We start from the raw sequence: 21,032 nt of genomic DNA on the forward strand, positions 1-21,032 counted from the left end.
CTCTTCACAGTAATACTGAAATCTGCAGGACTTCATTGTTATACTGAAATCTGCAGCCCTTCACAGTAATACCGAAATCTGCAGCCCTTCATTGTTATACTGAAATCTACAGCCCTTCATTGTTATACTGAAATCTGCAGCCCTTCACAGTAATACTGAAATCTGCAGCCCTTCATTGTTATACTGAAAGCTTCAAATGTTCACAGTAATACTGAAATCTGCAGCCCTTCATTGTTATACTGAAAGCTTCAAATGTTCACAGTAATACTGAAATCTGCAGCCCTTCATTGTTATACTGAAATCTGCAGCCCTTCACAGTAATACTGAAATCTGCAGCCCTTCATTGTTATACTGAAAGCTTCAAATGTTCACAGTAATACTGAAATCTGCAGCCCTTCATTGTTATACTGAAATCTGCAGGACTTCATTGTAATACTGAAATCTGCAGCCCTTCACAGTAATACTGAAATCTGCAGCCCTTCATTGTTACACTGAAATATGCAGCCCTTCACAGTAATACTGAAATCTGTACCCATCTATTGTAATACTGATATCTGCAGCCCTTCATTGTTATACTGAAAGCTTCAACTCTTCACAGTAATACTGAAATCTGCAGGACTTCATTGTAATACTGAAATCTGCAGCCCTTCATTGTAATACTGAAATCTGCAGGACTTCATTGTAATACTGAAATCTGCAGCCCTTCATTGTAATACTGAAATCTGCAGGACTTCATTGTAATAGTGAAATCTACAGCCCTTCACAGTAATACTGAAATCTGCAGCCCTTCATTGTTATACTGAAATCTGCAGCCCTTCATTGTTATACTGAAATCTGCAGGACTTCATTGTAATACTGAAATCTGCAGGACTTCATTGTAATAGTGAAATCTACAGCCCTTCACAGTAATACTGAAATCTGCAGCCCTTCATTGTTATACTGAAATCTGCAGCCCTTCATTGTTATACTGAAAGCTTCAACTCTTCACAGTAATACTGAAATCTGCAGGACTTCATTGTAATACTGAAATCTGCAGCCCTTCATTGTAATACTGAAATCTGCAGGACTTCATTGTAATAGTGAAATCTACAGCCCTTCACAGTAATACTGAAATCTGCAGCCCTTCATTGTTATACTGAAATCTGCAGCCCTTCATTGTTATACTGAAATCTGCAGCCCTTCATTGTTATACTGAAAGCTTCAACTCTTCACAGTAATACTGAAATCTGCAGCCCTTCATTGTTACACTGAAATCTGCAGCCCTTCATTGTTATACTGAAAGCTTCAACTCTTCACAGTAATACTGAAATCTGCAGCCCTTCATTGTTACACTGAAATCTGCAGCCCTTCATTGTAATACTGAAATATGAAGCATTTCATTGTAATACCGAAATCTGCAGCCCTTCATTGTTATACTGAAATCTTCACTCCATCATAGTCATACCACAGGTGTCTGCATCTGGTATTTACAGAAAAAAAATATTAGCCCCTAATGTTACTATATCAACAAGGTGTAACACTTGAAGATCCGACAATGCATTAACTGTGGAATGGAAGCAGGCTACTAGTATTTATTGGTCGACAATTATAGTTAATATTGTTTATAGAGCTGTTGACCAATCAGACCGCTCTAACATATACAGACTACTTCCGTTCCACAGTCCATCGATGTATCATGGGCTATCATGACTTTTGATCCATTTTCTCATCTTTAAATCATTGTCACACAACAAAAGAATAACATGCATTGAAATTTAAGGATTCTAAACCAAGGAGCTTTACTGAAGTTTGAGTGCAGTTGATATTTTAGTTGGATTGAACTTAAATTCAATGTGAATCAAAGCTCACCCCCACTTTCGACTTTTGAAGTGTAACACCTTGTTAATATACTAAGAGTAGAGTAGGGGGTGATATTTTTTCTATCAATACTAACAAGAAGGTGACGCCTGTGGTCACAACAAAATATGCAAGCCCCCCCCCCCCCCCCCCCCCATGCCCATGATGATACTGTTTCTGCCCCACACAGAAGGAACACGTACTGCACATGCTTCAATCTCCTCTGACATCTCCTCCACCAGTCGGCTGGAGGCTTCGGTTATGTTCTCCATTGTTGGTTCTCTGCCTTCCAACACACGCTCTCGTAAAAATTCCTGTAGTGGCACTCGCACATTTTGTAGAGGAGCTCTGTTGCCGTAGAAAACTTGTATAAGGTCAGGAAAGGTCAAATGTGAGGAAAGACAGGAGTAAACATCATTGAAGAAACCTGAAACAGTCACAGGATGAAATTTAAAGACTTGATTACAGATAAATATGAATATATGATGATTTTATCTGTTCACTTTAGAAATACTTTTAGCGCGTGTGATATTCCATTCGATCTCTTTGCCAAATCACGTCGCTACATCACCGATACTGAAAACATTTGAAGCCCACCCAGATAAAAACTGGGGACAGCTAGATAGATTTTCAAACATGAAACTGACAATGATAAACATATGCACTGTCAGGGAACATCTGATCTGGGTATATAGACATTTGCGTGAGTCCAGTATTATTATATCATATTTTTAGATTATGATGCAATTGATGAAGCCCTGAAAATGCAATACACTTACCTTCTCCTTGTGCCATATTGTAACCGTCCCCTAGGGAGCCTAGAAATTCAGAAAGTGTTTGTGAAGGGGGTTGTCCGACTGCAGTTTGGGTGATCATAGACCCAATACCCTGTACCAGCTGTGTGAATGCCTCATCTGTCATCACAGGCTGACCTGTGCTACTGTTGGGGCTAGTTTCTGTCCCTGGGGTTGCTCCTGTGCCTGTCCCTTGGCTTGTCCCTTGGCTTGTACCCTGGGTGGTTGGGGCAGGAGGGGCTGGAGGAGTAGGGGTCGCTCCTGTGCTTGATGTACCAGGAGCTGGTTGGGGCATTGAACCCTGTAAGAGCAATTTTCACGATGGTATACTACTGCAGCATTTACAAAGTACAGTACATGTGTTCTAATTCTAATTCTTTAATTCCTTAGATTGTATCAAATCAAAAACACAACAGCAAACTCTTAAGGGTAATTGGTCAATATACCTAAAGGTATCTTTACAATTCCTCCCCAAGGGAAAGAAAGAATATTTTGATAAAGTCAGTTAGGTCCTTACCATTAATATTTAGATCTAGTATATTTGTATCTTACCATTAATATTTGTATTTAGTATATTTGTATCTTACCATTAATATTTGTATTTAGTATATTTGTATCTTACCATTAATATTTATATTTAGTATATTTGTATCTGAAATTATAGGCAATTTGACCAATTTTGTCCCATCCTTCAGACTCAGAGGAAGGGTCAGGGTCAAAATGTTCATACAATCAAACAACCATCCTATGATAATTATTCAAACCAAGCATGTAGATAATTTTCACAGCTTACTCACCATTCCTGTTTGTAGAAGGTTCCTGAGCTGCTGAACAAATGCAGGCTCAGATCCTGTTGTTGGAGCAGAAGTTGTCTGGCCAGATCCTGTTGAGGAGGCAGATGTAGTGGAGCTACTTGTTGTGTTTTGGTTTCCTCCTGCTGCTGGACGAGGACCTGCCTGACCAAACATTGATGCCAGGCCAGGTAAGAAAGGCATACCAGGTGGCATTCCTTGCATTCCTGGCATACCTGTCATTCCAGCCATTCCTGCTGGCATCCGTATGTTAATCCCTGGTGGAGGAGCACCCCCTAAGGCACCAAACAATCCCGCGAAGGGGTTGAAGGGCATGGAGCCTGTCCCAGTGCTAGAGGTACTGGTGGTACTGGAGGAGGAAGAGGACGAGGAGGAAGTGGCCGTCTGATTAGTGGCTGCTCCAGAAGCAGAAGTTGAGGTGGCTGTCCTCCCTGTGTTGGGATGTGGCACTCCATGAAGGTGTGGGTTCACCTCACCAGCCAGGTTATTGAGGAACTCTCCAATGATACCACCTGTATTAACTCCTTGAGCCTCAGGTGTGTTGTTGTTCTGAAAAGACAATCGTTTTTGTCCTACATACACAAATATACAGGATCTCTAGACTATCGTATTCAACAAGGCAAATATAGATATAACACTAATGGTGGATACATATAATACATTATCAATGTGTAATAACTGTCCTTGATATTATTTTTGAATGCTAAGAAAATCTGTGATAAAAATGACAAAAACGAAGATTTAACTGTCTTTCTGTTATTAATGATTGAAACATTTTTGTCGTTTTGTTTATTCAAATATTTCTTGAACTGATTTTTTAAAATGATTTACATAATTATCCCCTCAAAGTTACTATCATGATTCCTAAATCTTCACTGATATTGATGTATTTCCTAGGTTAAACTAGGTTAAGTGACCAACATGAGAATGACAGGCTGGAGGAGTTGTCATTGCTTAGTGCATACTAAAAAAATAACGCACCACTTCTGCAAATTTTCAGATTGAAGGTTTAATATACATGTAAGTGTTTGGTAGTGAAAAGGTTTTATCTCTGACACACATAAATACTGTGAGAGAAGAGAGAAGTTTAGTTTGAAATAAGATTATAAGTTAATAAGATCCTTGTTAAAGCTATGGGAATCATTTTTAAATGTTAAGGAATTCTTACATATGACTGATAAAATTATAAGTTCACTGTTAGTTTTCTTGACATTCATTAATGTTCTGCAGAATCTTACATTCCTAGCCTGGTGACGGAGGAAGTGACGAGATGAACAGGGCAGGAAAGGGTCCACGGAGGCTGGTCCAGCAGTGGGAATTCTCTGCATCATCCCAGGCATACCAGGTACTACGAAAGCTGCTGTATGTGGTGCACGCATACCAGTCTGTGTCCCGGAGGTGTTTGTGGGTGCATTTGATGTCTGGGTGCCTGAAGTGTTTGATGGCCCAGAAGTAGCGCTGCTGGTCTGTGTCCCAGAGGAGTTTGAACTCTGTGAGGTTGTTTGGCTACCAGTTTGAGCTGTAGTGGCAGATGATGAGGGAAATGAGCGTCTTCTCAAACGTAGACTGTTAGGATCTAAGCCTAACACAGGACCAATTCTTGGGCCTGTTTGAATGAGAAACCTCGATATCTTCAGGCCTGTTCTAGTACAGACCACAACAGGCTCCTTAATATTTTTCGCTTTTCTTTCTCTCAAACCCATTCTTTGTTTCATTCATAGCAGTGAACTATAATTCATTATGGTCAAACAACTGTCATTTTTGAATCAGCTATCAGTAAGGCCATCAATGATTGATAACTTGCATGCCTTACAGAGCACTGATGTTTACATAAATTCTTTTAATAAGAAATGGTATGATACTTTACCTGATATAGACCACTGGTTGTCTCGTCTTGGGTGGTTAACACCTTGTATCTATTGGAAATGTTATAAATGGAAATGTTCTTGTTTTTTTATGAACAGCAATTATGTTTCCTACACAGGGTCATATATATATACACCATGTACATAATCATCTGTGGTAAAACTTACCCGTATGCGCATGCATGACTGAACTGACAATGTTGTTGATGAGGTCCTGGGTCACATTATGGCCATGAACATGAACACCCTGCGGAGCTGTGTTTGTGGAACCTACAAGTAGAAAGACTTTCTGATGATATTCTCCAACTATATTACGCTGAAATAGACAAATAAGGCCAATATAAGTACAGGGCACCAAAATATTGTTTTCTTTCATTTGAAATTCCTGTTCCAAGTATATAACATGGGTAATCATATGGTCTGAATTTGAAGTTACCTGTACTCGGGCTTGAGGTCTAGGGTGACTTACTGATCTGAGTATATGATATGGGTAATCATACAGACTGTACAGTGTGTGTATTTACCTGTACTGGGCCCTGAGGTGTGTGGGGATTTACTGATCTGAGTACCTGATATGGGTAATCATACAGTCTATAATTGTCTGTACTGGGCCCTCAGAAGTGTGTTAGGATTTCCTGATCCGAGTACATAATATGGGTAATCATACGGACTGTATTTACCTGTACTGGGCCCTGAGGTGTGTGGGGATTTCCTGATCTCAGCATATGACATGGGTTATCATACAGTCTATATTTGCCTGTATTATGCCTGAGGTGTTCAGGACTTTCTGTTCTTGGGACATGACATGGGTAATCATACCAGGGACTTTCTGTTGTGAGTATATGATATGGGTAATCATACAGTCTATATTTACCTGTACTCGGGCCTGAGGTGTTCGGGACTTCCTGTTCTGAGGATATGACATGGGCTGTGATACTGTTAACAGTAACAGCATTGTCTGGGCCCACCTCCAGAAACACGTAAGGGTCAGTACTAGCCCGGGCAACAACAGGTGTGGCCCCAGGGGCAGGTGTGGTTGTAGCAGTTCCTGTAGACTGACCAGAAGCCTGGGTGGATGGTGTCTGAAATACAAAATCCATGTAACTATAACAACAAATACATGTAACTATAACAACAAATACATGTACACCTGCTTCTTGATTGTAGACATCATATTCCTTTCTTGAGTAAAAGGTGGGAAAATATATACAAGTACAGGCAACTACAATGACTACAAAATACATCTCCAATCTCTCTTGCTTGAATCCGAACTAACCAGTCAAAACAACTTTCCATAGAAGGCAGATTAAAACTTATATTATCGTTTTTCTGATTAGTTTTTCATAATATATTCAACCTGTACCAGGGTTATTGCATTCCAAAGTCAAATTTTGTGCTGTCTGTAGCACCTATTTTTGCGATGTCACAAGTACCTGCACATACCTTTCAAGAGTCAAACATTGGTAAACTGGAGATCTCCAGTTTACAGACCTTTATCAAACTGAAGATTTTACAAAACATTTTAACCAAGTGCAGAGCTTTTATAAATATAAAAATGAACACAAATTATAATTGATATACAAAGAAATACTATAATTACACAAATATAATTTTCATTTGTATTGTTTATCCATCAAAAAAGTTCCATGTGTTAAATGATAACACTAAAAATATCATAACTCTACAGACTAGTTGATCGAAACCATATATAGTCATATCTGTAATAAGAGACCACTCAAAGGAAGCTGTAGAATAGTCTCTTAATACAGATGATCTCTTGAAATATTCACACACTACATCGTACCACTACATCACTTACTAACAACATACAACACTACATAGTACCACTACATCACTTACTACCAATATACCACACACTACATCGTACCACTACATCACTTACTAACAACATACAACACTACATAGTACCACTACATCACTTACTACCAATATACCACATAGTACCACTACATCACTTACTACCAACATACCACACACTACATAGTACCACTACATCACTTACTAACAACATACAACACTACATAGTACCACTACATCACTTACCACCAATATACCACACACTACATAGTACCACTACATCACTTACTACCAATATACCACACACTACATAGTACCACTACATCACTTACTACCAACATACCACACACTACATCACTTACTACCAATATACCACACACTACATAGTACCACTACATCACTTATTACCAACATACCACAAACTACATAGTACCACTACATCACTTACTACCAATATACCACACACTACATAGTACCACTACATCACTTACTACCAACATACCACACACTACATAGTACCACTACATCACTTACCACCAATATACCATACACTACATAGTACCACTATATCACTTACTACCAACATACCACACACTACATAGTACCACTACATCACTTACTACCAACATACCACACACTACATAGTACCACTACATCACTTACTAACAACATACCACACACTACATCACTTACTACCAATATACCACACACTACATAGTACCACTACATCACTTACTAACAATATACCACACACTACATAGTACCACTACATCACTTACTAACAATATACCACACACTACATAGTACCACTACATCACTTACTACCAATATACCACACACTACATCACTTACTACCAACATACCACACACTACATAGTACCACTACATCACTTACTACCAACATACCACGCACTACATCACACACAATCAAAACACATCTTGTACACTACCTGTGAGGCAGCATGGCTGGAGGCCTGTGATGTAGAAGTAGCTGCAGATGAGGTTTGCACAGAGGACTGGGTGGCCATATTTCTCTGAGCAGCCTGAGGTCCTCCAACATTGATCTGTGCCTACAAAATATCAGATACATTTAATGGCTCAGTTTTCCTAAGTACTATCAGTCAAGGTTTATTGTCTGGAATGTAATGATGTAAAGACGTTATGATGTGTTGTATGACATGTTAACTTACATGTATTGGTAAGGTCTGCTGTATGACATACTAACTTACGTGTATTGGTATGGTGTGTTGTATGACATGTTTACTTACGTGTATTGGTATGGTCTGCTGTATGACATGTTAACTTACATGTATTGGTAAGGTCTGCTGTATGACATACTAACTTACGTGTATTGGTATGGTCTGCTGTATGACATGTTTACTTACGTGTATTGGTAAGGTCTGCTGTATGACATACTAACTTACGTGTATTGGTATGGTCTGCTGTATGACATGTTTACTTACGTGTATTGGTAAGGTCTGCTGTATGACATGTTAACTTACGTGTATTGGTATGGTGTGTTGTATGACATGTTAACTTACGTGTATTGGTATGGTCTGCTGTATGACACGTTTACTTACGTGTATTGGTATGGTCTGCTGTATGACATGTTTACTTACGTGTATTGGTAAGGTCTGCTGTATGATATGTTAACTTACGTGTATTGGTAAGGTCTGCTGTATGATATGTTAACTTACATGTATTGGTAAGGTCTGCTGTATGACATACTAACTTACGTGTATTGGTATGGTCTGCTGTATGACATGTTTACTTACATGTATTGGTATGGTCTGCTGTATGACATGTTAACTTACGTGTATTGGTATGGTCTGCTGTATGACATGTTAACTTACATGTATTGGTATGGTCTGCTGTATGACATGTTAACTTACGTGTATTGGTATGGTCTGCTGTATGACATGTTAACTTACATGTATTGGTATGGTCTGCTGTATGACATGTTAACTTACGTGTATTGGTATGGTCTGCTGTATGACATGTTAACTTACGTGTATTGGTATGGTCTGCTGTATGACATGTTTACTTACGTGTATTGGTATGGTCTGCTGTATGACATGTTAACTTACATGTATTGGTATGGTCTGCTGTATGACATGTTAACTTACGTGTATTGGTATGGTCTGCTGTATGACATGTTAACTTACGTGTATTGGTATGGTCTGCTGTATGACATGTTAACTTACGTGTATTGGTATGGTCTGCTGTATGACATGTTTACTTACATGTATTGGTATGGTCTGCTGTATGACATGTTAACTTACGTGTATTGGTATGGTCTGCTGTATGACATGTTTACTTACGTGTATTGGTATGGTGTGTTGTATGACATGTTAACTTACGTGTATTGGTATGGTGTGTTGTATGACATGTTTACTTACGTGTATTGGTATGGTCTGCTGTATGACATGTTTACTTACGTGTATTGGTATGGTCTGCTGTATGACATGTTTACTTACGTGTATTGGTATGGTCTGCTGTATGACATGTTTACTTACGTGTATTGGTATGGTCTGCTGTATGACATGTTAACTTACGTGTATTGGTATGGTCTGCTGTATGACATGTTAACTTACGTGTATTGGTATGGTCTGCTGTATGACATGTTTACTTACGTGTATTGGTATGGTCTGCTGTATGACATGTTAACTTACGTGTATTGGTATGGTCTGCTGTATGACATGTTAACTTACGTGTATTGGTATGGTCTGCTGTATGACATGTTTACTTACGTGTATTGGTATGGTCTGCTGTATGACATGTTTACTTACGTGTATTGGTATGGTCTGCTGTATGACATGTTTACTTACGTGTATTGGTTTGGTCTGCTGTATGACATGTTAACTTACGTGTATTGGTATGGTCTGCTGTATGACATGTTAACTTACGTGTATTGGTATGGTCTGCTGTATGACATGTTAACTTACGTGTATTGGTATGGTCTGCTGTATGACAGCTGCAGGTATAGCTGCTGGAACAAAGGCTGCGTACAACTGTCGGGGTGACTGTTCTCCCATGTCAACCATCAGGTCACTCAGACTGTGGTAACAATGGCTGATGGCATGCAGAATCTCCCCTACCATGTTACACACCTCCTGAGCCTCTCGTGTCTCCTGCATATCATTAACAGTAATATTACACACAAATAAGTGGATGCCTTTGTAGGAAAGGAAAATTGAAGAGACAGATTTAGTGTTGACTGTTGAAATTTGTGCAGGAGTATTTTGAAAAATTGTCATGAAATTCCAAGAATCACTTAAGGAGTTATGGGACTGAAAGCTAATAAAATCTAATCTTGTCACTGGCAGCAATGTTGAATTTCAGATGCAGCTCAGAAATATGATAAACAAACTATTTATGGTATGCAAGCATTATATTTAGTTTAACTAACTCAGGAGAACAAATCTTAATGTGCTATAATTTTGTTTTCTCTTAATAACTGTGACCTTGACCTGTTTTGAAATGTCATCCCAAGCAAAACTTTTCAGTAAAGAAACAAAGATGAAATTTGAGTTTCAATGGCAGAAGGGAACAGAATTCCTAGTCAGAAGCTAATTTTCTATTTACATTTACATCCATTATTTACTATACACTTTGCAGACAATATTATGAAATCCAGTAAATATGATTACAATATTGTGCATTTTGATTTTTTATCTTTTATTCCTTAGTTATTTATGATCTACAAATCTTCAAAATGCAATATTTCTGCAATATTGTCTTTTTAGAAATTTAGATAATTGAGAAAACGTTTTCACAGAATACTAAATTTTTGGAAGGAATAATTCATAGAAATTTATGTTTTGGTATGTATGTCTTGGAAAATTGGTCTCTCTGCCTTGATAGTATCAAATCTTCAAGAAATTTCAAAGTTAAAGTTTGAGATGCACTTACAGTATTTCAAAAAGTCAAAACAGTACATGTATATAGCTTTTTATGGATGGCAATGTATTGTAATGGTGACCTTCACCTTTGACTTTTAAACTTGACATGTTATCAATCCAATTAAAACACTAAAACAAAATGCATCTCTTATATGCCTGTGAATTGAATAGGGCAAAGGCAACAGTAATATAAATGTTAATTAGCCACTGATTAGTCAGGTTTTGCTACTTCATCTCCTTCCAGTGTAGTTTCTGTTAAAACAAAGGAAAATTCTCAAACTATGCATATTTTGTCTAATAAATACATTTTTTGGGGGCAAGAATGGGCTTGCAATAGGTGTTGCCATCTTAGTTTGGTTGACATTGGGACACTCTGAGTAAAGAAGTATAGTAAGGAAACTGTAACCCAAGACCTTCAGACCTAATAGTAATCACAAGCATGAATATTCAGTATGTAACAGGTAGTCTTAAATTTATGGAAACTCAAGTTATTGTTCAGAAGTATTTGACTGGATGATGATAATCAGATTTACAGAAGGTACTCACCTCAGCAGGGAGCTGTCTATCCTCTCGTACTATTCTCTGGTAAGTGTCCATATGTGGTTGTAGTCGATTGTTTACCTCTCGTACTTCCTCCAACACATCAGCCACTATGGAGATGTTCGGGCGCCTACAGTTATAAGAAAGGATAAAATTTACACAGGGAATGCAACTATTCATGTGTATACCTCATACATATACAGAGATAAAGTACGTGTGACTTTATTAATATTTGTACCTCATACATATACAAAGGTAAATTACCTGTGACGATATTTGTGGATGAATTGTTAAAGATTTCATTACCTCCTTTACTTTTATAAAGCACATATAGTTCTTCTGGAGTTATTGACAAACATGGCTAGCTTTTCTACAAACATACAATGGTACCAACATGGCAGTGCTGCACTTTTCAACCTATATTTGTGTACTCAACATTTTACAGCATTTTCTTATCTTAGTTTGAAATGTGTACAATAAATTGGCAGGTTCTATGATTATACACTTATTTTAAAAGCCTAAAGGATAGTGCAATCTTACACTGGCCCTCTCCTTGGTGTGTCTGAGGAGCTGCCGTTGGTTGATTGACTACTGCTGTTTTCTGTGGATGGATTTGATTGGCTGTTGTTGGATGCAGAGGTAGTTGGAGGCTCTGGCCTTGTGGTTGGTGGTGTTTGTGCTTCTGGCTGTGATGGTGTTGGTGCTTCTGGTTGTGATGGTGTTTCTGATCGCACTGGTGTCTGTGATTGACAAGGCTCTGAAGTATTTGTGTGATTGGTCTGTTGTGTAGACTGTTGTTGGTTTGATTCAGAGACATCCATTGGTGAATCACTGGATCCTTGGCCTCTTTCTGTCTGCTGCTGCTCTTCCTCAGCAGGGGGATTTCCAAGCCTCTGTACAGGTAAAATGTAAACTTTATTTATTTTACAACAATTGCAAAACAATTTATTTCAACTTATATTAATCACGCTTGTTTGCCCAGATGGAAGCACGCGAGGGTCTTACTGTGTGTGAAAACTAGAGTACCTGGGGAAAACCCATGTGGTCGGGCAGGTGACCCCATAACCTGGAATCGAACCCCGGCCGCCTAGGTGAAAGGCAAGTGTGTTACCACTATGCCATGCGACCACCTGACTCTGTACAGGTATAACATTGTCAAAGTCCGGTGTACTATATAGTACCTTGTACCTAATACTTAACAGGTCCAGTTGAAAATCAGATCTTTCTCTCATACCTATTCATGTAATGCTGTTACATATTACTGCAATATATCTACGCTATCTGGATCTATGTGACATGGGCATCAATGCAACAACAATGATGTGATGTCATGACCTCTGCAATAAGGCAGCCTTTTGATCTGTTGAAACATGGCTGAATGTCGGATGAGAATCTTAAATGATTTGGCAAAATACAAGAGAATATGTGAGTGTGAAGGGTTTGAGTATTCCACCCTCTGAGTTATAAATTGTGGCTAACCAATAGCAGAGCTTCAAATATTACCATTATTTGTGAACCCTTTCAGTAGAATATCCTTAATACCACATATCATTGCCTACATCAATTACAACCTACTGTTAATGGTGTAATTAGACACTATATACTCACATCCAGTTTGTCAAGGTTTTCTCGTGCCATCTGTAGCATGCGTCTCGCCTGGTTAATCCTCAGTTGGGACTCACTTTGTCTGGCCCCTGGGACCTGTCCTAGATGAATATGCACATCGACAGAGGAGCCGTCATCCTGAAACATAAATACTTGTAACATCAGTACATCTCTATCTATCTGTGGTATCTCCTACTGCATACTTCATACTCTATCTCTGAACCATACACATCTGCCTTGTCTAGTACTGTGCATTGAATACATGTTTTCGATGATATAAGTATGGGTTGCCCCCGTGATTTGCTGACACACAAGACATGATACATACAGACGCATTAGTTGTAACTCGGGCGTTCCTTCCCATATCTCCCATGTTACTGACAGCTTGCTGTACAATGTTCTGAAACATATACCAATACAGACTTTCTGTAAAATACTTCTGCTCATATCTCAGAGTGTTACCAAGTCCATTATTTTTAATTCTGCACAGTATTCTCCCAAAATATCAACTTCACCATTTTTGTATTCATAAAATGTATGAAAAGCTATCCTAAAGTAGCTGTAAGAAAGTTAATGCAGAGATTTGCAATATTGCTGAACCTTCAGATTTTAATACTCATAAATAATCCCACTTTTCCTTATTATATATATTTCCTGAAAAATAGAATTACCTCAATGTATAATTTTTTTTAATGCAATTCACTTCCTACTACTGATTTTAAATTAACTTTCAATACCCTCTGCAGATATTCAATAGGATTGTTTTCAAATTCTCTACATTTGTAAATGATTTCATTTTGCGCCACTTATTTCCCCTAATGATCTTTTTCTGTAATAAGGTTATTAAGATTATTAAGAAACGTGATAATTTTACAAATATATTTATAGCATCATTTCAAATGCATCATGTGTATTTGTAATATCATATTGTAATCTCCATCAAATAAATTTTGTTCCTCCTTTTTCCAATTAACTTTGATTACTTAAATTAACCTAAATGATAATTTTTAACACCTAACAGGAAAAATAACAAGGCAATTTTCCTATAAATTTTCTTCAGAATACAGAATTGGATGTTTTTCAAATGATGTGATAATTAAGGACAGTAAAGCCAGAAAAGTAACTGTGAGTTGTAGTTCCAAATGAAAAAACCACAAATCCTAACTAGAACTGTAAGCCATAGGCTTACTTCATACCCAACTCTTAAATCAATATGTAACAAAAAATTTAAAGGGCCATAACTCCAGACCTGCAAGCCAAAGGCTATAATTAGGTATGTACAGAAATTGCAAAATGCCATAAATCCCACAAAAATCAATGAAATAAAAAATTAAATAAACAAAAAAGAATAATCAAGTGATTAACTTAATAATGTTAACAAAGATTAAAAGAAATCGATGAGATAGTAAAGAGTGTTAATTTGGACAGTTTTTATCTAGATACGGACAGATATCTGTTATCTGATGATAGTGAGTTAAGAACACAAAACAAGGTTTACTTGTTTTGATTCATAATAATGTACATCATATACTGAACTGAAGTATAAACACAAAAGCTGGTATTACATGCACTTGGTTAGGGTCAGCCACATCAGACGGCAGGTTGATGAAGGAACCAATCAATGTACTGTGGAGGTTCTGTTCACCAGTGGCTCCCCCTGTTGGTGGTGTAGCTGCATTGGTGGCACCCCCTCCAGGTCGTGGTGTACTGGATGGAGGCATCCTCTGGACCACATGAATCACCTTTCCATGTACATCTGTATACAAATAATACAGTTAAATAATACTTAACAGAACACATTCTTAAATAAGATGAAAAACTTTGCTGGATTTTGCAAGCATTTTATAGAGTCTTACAAAAGGACAGGTTTCTATTTGCAAGTTGATCCAAAATATCTCCAAATAGATTTAATTTTTTTCAATCAGCCAAGTGTATAATCTTAAAGTCAAGCAAACTAATTAAAAAAAAACACGAAAAAATTTAATTAAAATGTTTTATAAATGTAAATCTGATAATGGTATCTATATGAATGAGATTCTAAATCAAAAGATTCCATCATCTTCAAGGATTTTTTATAAATACTGATGGTTCTTTCCCAATTCGAGCAAAAAGATTCTTATATTTTCCAAATTTCTACAGTGATAAACTGGTAAAGATTCCAAATTTGTACATAACCAGTTTGTCTATGGTTGGATTATATTGTTATTTGCTATAACTCACCGTAATCCTTCATGTGTTTTTCATCCTGCATCACTCGTCCCTGGAATATCAGCCTCTGAATCTCTGCAGATATGTTCTGTAACAATGGATAACATCTGAGCTGGATCTAAATCATTCATATTAAACATGACCTGTAGGTGGATAGTTGAACCATACCAGCTCTACAGTGACAACACCATATTGAATCATGACTAATTCTGAACTCTGTCCAAGCTAAATTTTAGTCAAAATTGGCCAGAACATTCATTAACAGTCCCAACAATCACAGTTTCTAATACACAGACTACAATTCTGAAATTTCCTGTGTGTACAAAGTAAATTGTCCTGGCTGACTATAATATAAATGTTCCTTATTTGACTGACTTATTATTCCTAAAGATTCAAAAATACACAATAAATAAAGGTACACAACACCAATATTCCATTTTCAGACAACTTTTCTGATCATGGTATTATCAAACAACATTAGTAATCATGTTATCATCAGAAAACTTTATCAACTCTATTGTCATGTGTTCATCAAACAATATTTTTATCACCATACATAATTATGTTTATTTGTCATCAGTTACATTTGTTATGTTATAATCAGCAATTTTAGTTGTCCCATTGCCGTCAGATAATGTCAGTTATCCTGTTGTCATTGGACAACATTATTATTTATCTTATCATAAGACTTACTACATTATTAATTCTATTATCATCAGATGGCATGAGTGATTCTGTTATCATCAGATGGCATGAGTGATTATGTTATCATCAGATGGCATGAGTGATTCTGTTATCATCAGATGACAATAGTGATTCTGTTATCATCAGATGGCATGAGTGATTCTGTTATCATCAGATGACATGAGTGATTCTGTTATCATCAGATGGCATGAGTGATTATGTTATCATCAGATGGCATGAGTGATTCTGTTATCATCAGATGACAATAGTGATTCTGTTATCATCAGATGGCATGAGTGATTCTGTTATCATCAGATGACATGAGTGATTCTGTTATCATCAGATGACATGAGTGATTCTGTTATCATCAGATGGCATGAGTGATTCTGTTATCATCAGATGGCATGAGTGATTCTGTTATCATCAGATGGCATGAGTGATTCTGTTATCATCAGATGACATGAGTGATTCTGTTATCATCAGATGACATGAGTGATTCTGTTATCATCAGATGGCATGAGTGATTGTTATCATCAGATGACATGAGTGATTCTGTTATCATCAGATGGCATGAGTGATTCTGTTATCATCAGATGGCATGAGTGATTCTGTTATCATCAGATGGCATGAGTGATTCTGTTATCAGATGACATGAGTGATTCTGTTAACATCAGATGGCATGAGTGATTCTGTTATCATCAGATGGCATGAGTGATTCTGTTATCACAGTGATTTTTCAGCCTATTTTGGGAAAAAATAACTTTCCTGGAAATTGGGAAAATCTAACGCGGAAAATGATATTTTTGGGGAAAATTGTAAATTTGAATTACAAATAAATTATTATATACATTTAAACAATAAACAAACAATTAAATGGAGATCACTTTGGTTTTATTTTTTCTATTTTGTTGTGACAGTGTTCACAAGGGTATTTGTCTGTCTTTTTTGTTTTTGAACAAGAGGATCAGAGATCCGAGGTCCTCTGCGGACAAGTGTTCTGGTCCCTCAAAATTAATTCTCATCAAAAGGCGTCGATCTCATTTTGGTTTTCCTTTAAGTAGACCTATGTTGACTTGACAGTCGGTGTCCGGCTCGGCGACTGAAGGTGGCGGAGATACTGACGTAGCAGGCTTTGTCCCGACAATCGGAGTGGACTGGCATGTATACTATGGGTTCTGATAATGCCGTCTGTGTTGGTGTTTTGGGTTTAATAGTTCAGTCAGGGTTTTGGAGCCCTTGCTGTCGGATAATCGTATTTTCTTTGCGTAGTACTTGCCATTATGTGAGGCCGCCATTTTATGGCGATTCGTGATCACCCAAGCGTTTGCACATTACTTGTATACTAATGGCAAAAACAGCGACCGGGTCAAAATATCCGGAATTGAAATCGGTAATTATTTGGGAATTTCGGCGGGACAATTGGGATTTTTTTTAATGAAATCTCATTGGGAATGGGATCGGTACCCGACCCTATTTATATAGGCTGAAAAATCACTGTATCATCATATCATCAGATGACATGAGTGATTCTGTTATCATCAGATGACATGAGTGATTATGTTATCATCAGATGACATGAGTGATTATGTTATCATCAGATGACATGAGTGATTCTGTTATCATCAGATGGCATGAGTGATTCTGTTATCATCAGATGATATGAGTGATTCTGTTATCATCAGATGACATGAGTGATCTATAGTAATATATCAGAGTTATTAACAAGAAAACAATAAGCTTATACTTACTATTGAATTTGCTATTTTTTCTTTAAATTGTTTCACAGTAATCTGAAATAAAAATAGAAAAATTTCTTCAGTATAATTAAATTGCTAGATAGCTTTTTAATAACATATAATAGGTACAATAACCCAGAAACACTGACATATAATTAATACAGCCGTCTGAGAAAACGGAACCAACAAGACTTTTCTGTATCTAACTTACATACACAGAGTATTCTCAAGAAAAATGTATAGCTCCTTTTTTTTCATAAGATGCATATTCTTGGAAACATGGGATTTTATTCTGCCTACAAGACTTACATTCTCCGGTACACTGTAATTCCTATTCTGCCCATCCAGGGTTTTCACGGTCACATCCATCATGTTTCTATCTCAATCAGTTTGTCCTTAAACTCTGAAAAAATATTATGATATCAGGTCAGGTTTTTTTCAACAGAAAACATGTGGCTTATAGCAGATATGCAGTGGCAAAAATAGAAAAGTTCTTGTAGGTACCAGTATACCTGGTTATGTCTAAAACAATCAAAGGGGCAAAGGCCCTGAGAAACGTCAGGGTTTGAGGTCATAAATTAAAAAATTTAATATTGGATTTTATAGTCAGACAGATACATTTGTATCAGGTGAAATGTCTTAATCTGGTTATTCCTATTCTATATATATTCAAGAAAACATGTATAACATATTTATCTGCTGAAAACTTTCCAAAAGCGGAGTATAGTTCTTTCCCTGACCTTTTCCTTTCATGTTTGTGGAAGATTATTGATATACATGTACTTCTGAATCAGTAAAGCTGCTTGTAAACTTTGAAAAAAAAAATCAACTGAAGGACAAATCGGTTTATTAAACAGTTACATTTACAACATGAAGAGATAAAATCCAAGATGTACACAGCCTAAGTTTTTTTCGGCATAACCGTATAATATTCTTTTGGCCCCGGAGATGACGCGACAGATGGCGTTACTAGTCAGGATAAAGTATGTGATTGGTCAATGTAGCAGTAAATGCAAAATGCAGATATGCAATTAAAAACGAAACAAAGTTAAGATTGAATGCAAGCTGAATAAGTGGATGTATCTTTTCAAATGACACATTAATGAAATTATATTCCTGATTCAAATGCAGTCTTATTATCACCAAAAATGATTCAAACTGATGTAATTTTGTTATCCGTGCTGAATCGCATTATTTCCTTAATTTATATCACCAGCAGTTTTACATTATAACCAAATTAAAACTATGCCGTTTATCTTTTTAAAAGATATTTCTTGTTATCTATATTATAAGATGTTAATTAGGCCTAGCAAACATCTATTTTACGACCCCTAGTAACATCGAAAATGCAAATATTTTACCTCTGATAGAAAACTGCAGTCGCGCTGTCGGTCACGCTCTCCGATGACATATATAGGCCTACACTAAGTTTTGACAAACAAGACGCCAGTACATCAGTCACGGATCATAATCGTTAGATTCTTTTCAAATAAACAATTAATAATCTTATTTTATAAAATCCTCATGAAAAAATGGCAATGTAGTTTGTTACAACTTGCCTTCAATTCCTTTTGATATTTCTTGCATATTCTAGCGACATACAAATAAACATGAAACTGCGAAAGATCGCTGGGACATAACCGCGATTTCGGCCGATTTTGTTACTTTCGTTTTCAAGGCAGGATCGACACAGAACTACGTAATCCTACGCCAACAAAATTGCATATACTGATGAGGAAAATGTTTATATTTATAATCTAAAATAGTCTAGAACACCAAACATTCATATTTCATTTTAAATAATTGCAGTAAACACGCGTACGTGAACCATCGGTTAAATCGTGTCAATAATTGCTGTTAAAATAGGAACTATATTAGGCTGCAGATATATATCATTTGTATTACAGAAAAGAGAAGTTGTTAGCCGGAAACAAAAGTGTGACTAACAAAATTTACCCCACGACTATAATGGCAGGTGCCAAAGGCAACCTGACGTTAATTAAGGTTAAAAACATCTCCTCACAAAAGTTAATCAAATGTAGAGAAATAAGGACCATAATTAAGGTAAAATATGATCAAATGCTGAATCTATGGTTTTGTGCCAGGGAGAAGGGCCGATCTAATGTTGTTGAATGAATGACATCAACAATAAAATTGTTCTGATTGACCACTGTCAGAAGGGAAGTATGATATTTATCTGTTGTTCTAAGTGGGGTATATATGGAGTAGCAATGTCATCTTGATATCTTCAAAGCCTTAAGGGGGTAGAGGTATTTTGGGGTCAATTGGGTTGGGATTGTATAACATTGTTAGTAGTTTCTTTTCCTGATATCTAAATGTGGCCGATTCAAATATTCAAGCATTTCCCCTACACTGGATATATTCACATGATGATTTATAATGAATCTAGATCCTCTATATTTCTATTTTGTTGATGTCATGGTCCAAATACGGATTGCAAACTCCTAGCATATTCCACAGTTGGTCTGACCAATGACTTGTATGCTTGTCCTTTTATGCTCTTTGAATTAATTTTGTATTTTGACATATATATAGGAAGCATGATGGTGTCATAAGCCTTGTTACAGATGTTACTGATATGTCAGAAGATATTATATATCCGGTAATGCCCTGATTTCTTTGTGGAATTTACATGCTTAGAGTGTGGCCATGAAATATATCTTGGTAATTTTTTGGAGCTCTACTTCTGGTAAAAATAATATGTTAAGCTTATCTGGACGAAAGACACCATATTCCTATCTCTTTTCCATTAAGCAAGTTTGTCGAGATCTAATTGAAGTCTAAACATGCTGGTTGTTGCCTTCCTTCTCTCTTGTTACATTGATTAAATACTAAGTTGTATATAATACTAATAAAGACGGTTAAAAAGGCAATGGCGCTTAACGGGAAATGAGCCAACATATAAGCTTAAATATACAAATCATGCAGAAAATAATCTGGCTGATGTGTAGTTAGTGTTGGAAATCAGTTGAGATTTCAATATAGATGATCAGATATAATCAGTTAATGTACAACCATAATGAATCATTTCTTCAGTAAAAAATGTAACCAAGTTATTTTCTAAATGAGCATTTTGTTTGTTGATAAGAATGGTAGTAGAAATGTTACATTCGCACCCATCAACTTATTGTCTGATACAGTGGTTTTTACAACAGTCGTTGCTGTGTGTTCAATTCTGTCGAAAATAAGACGAATTTCAAAATGTGCAATA

General features: G+C 36.7%; 1 protein-coding gene across 3 annotated transcripts in view; it reads right to left on the reverse strand.

Moving 5' to 3' along the window:
* The window catches only part of LOC117320872 (large proline-rich protein BAG6-like), a 29,016-nt gene that overhangs the window by 7,539 nt on the left and 445 nt on the right, over window positions 1–21,032 (reverse strand). Inside the window, exons 2-17 of one of the 3 annotated variants that reach the window (XM_033875374.1) lie at window positions 18,110–18,203; window positions 17,813–17,854; window positions 15,393–15,468; window positions 14,738–14,928; window positions 13,501–13,572; window positions 13,176–13,310; window positions 12,108–12,460; window positions 11,574–11,697; window positions 10,071–10,256; window positions 8,076–8,195; window positions 6,182–6,389; window positions 5,476–5,577; window positions 4,681–4,961; window positions 3,428–3,991; window positions 2,616–2,931; window positions 2,040–2,263 (exon numbers count right to left, since the gene is read on the reverse strand). In XM_033875374.1, coding sequence (XP_033731265.1) covers window positions 2,040–2,263; window positions 2,616–2,931; window positions 3,428–3,991; window positions 4,681–4,961; window positions 5,476–5,577; window positions 6,182–6,389; window positions 8,076–8,195; window positions 10,071–10,256; window positions 11,574–11,697; window positions 12,108–12,460; window positions 13,176–13,310; window positions 13,501–13,572; window positions 14,738–14,928; window positions 15,393–15,468; window positions 17,813–17,854; window positions 18,110–18,172 — 3,057 coding nt within the window. In that variant the 5' untranslated portion in view covers window positions 18,173–18,203. Of the gene's footprint in view, window positions 1–2,039; window positions 2,264–2,615; window positions 2,932–3,427; window positions 3,992–4,680; window positions 5,049–5,475; window positions 5,578–6,181; window positions 6,390–8,075; window positions 8,196–10,070; window positions 10,257–11,573; window positions 11,698–12,107; window positions 12,461–13,175; window positions 13,311–13,500; window positions 13,573–14,737; window positions 14,929–15,392; window positions 15,469–17,812; window positions 17,855–18,109; window positions 18,204–21,032 lie in introns of all 3 variants that reach the window. The other 2 variants (XM_033875358.1, XM_033875366.1) reach the window with 2 other exon arrangements.

The sequence above is a fragment of the Pecten maximus genome, chromosome 2 (genome assembly GCF_902652985.1).
Source record: "Pecten maximus chromosome 2, xPecMax1.1, whole genome shotgun sequence".
Taxonomy (NCBI): domain Eukaryota; kingdom Metazoa; phylum Mollusca; class Bivalvia; order Pectinida; family Pectinidae; genus Pecten; species Pecten maximus.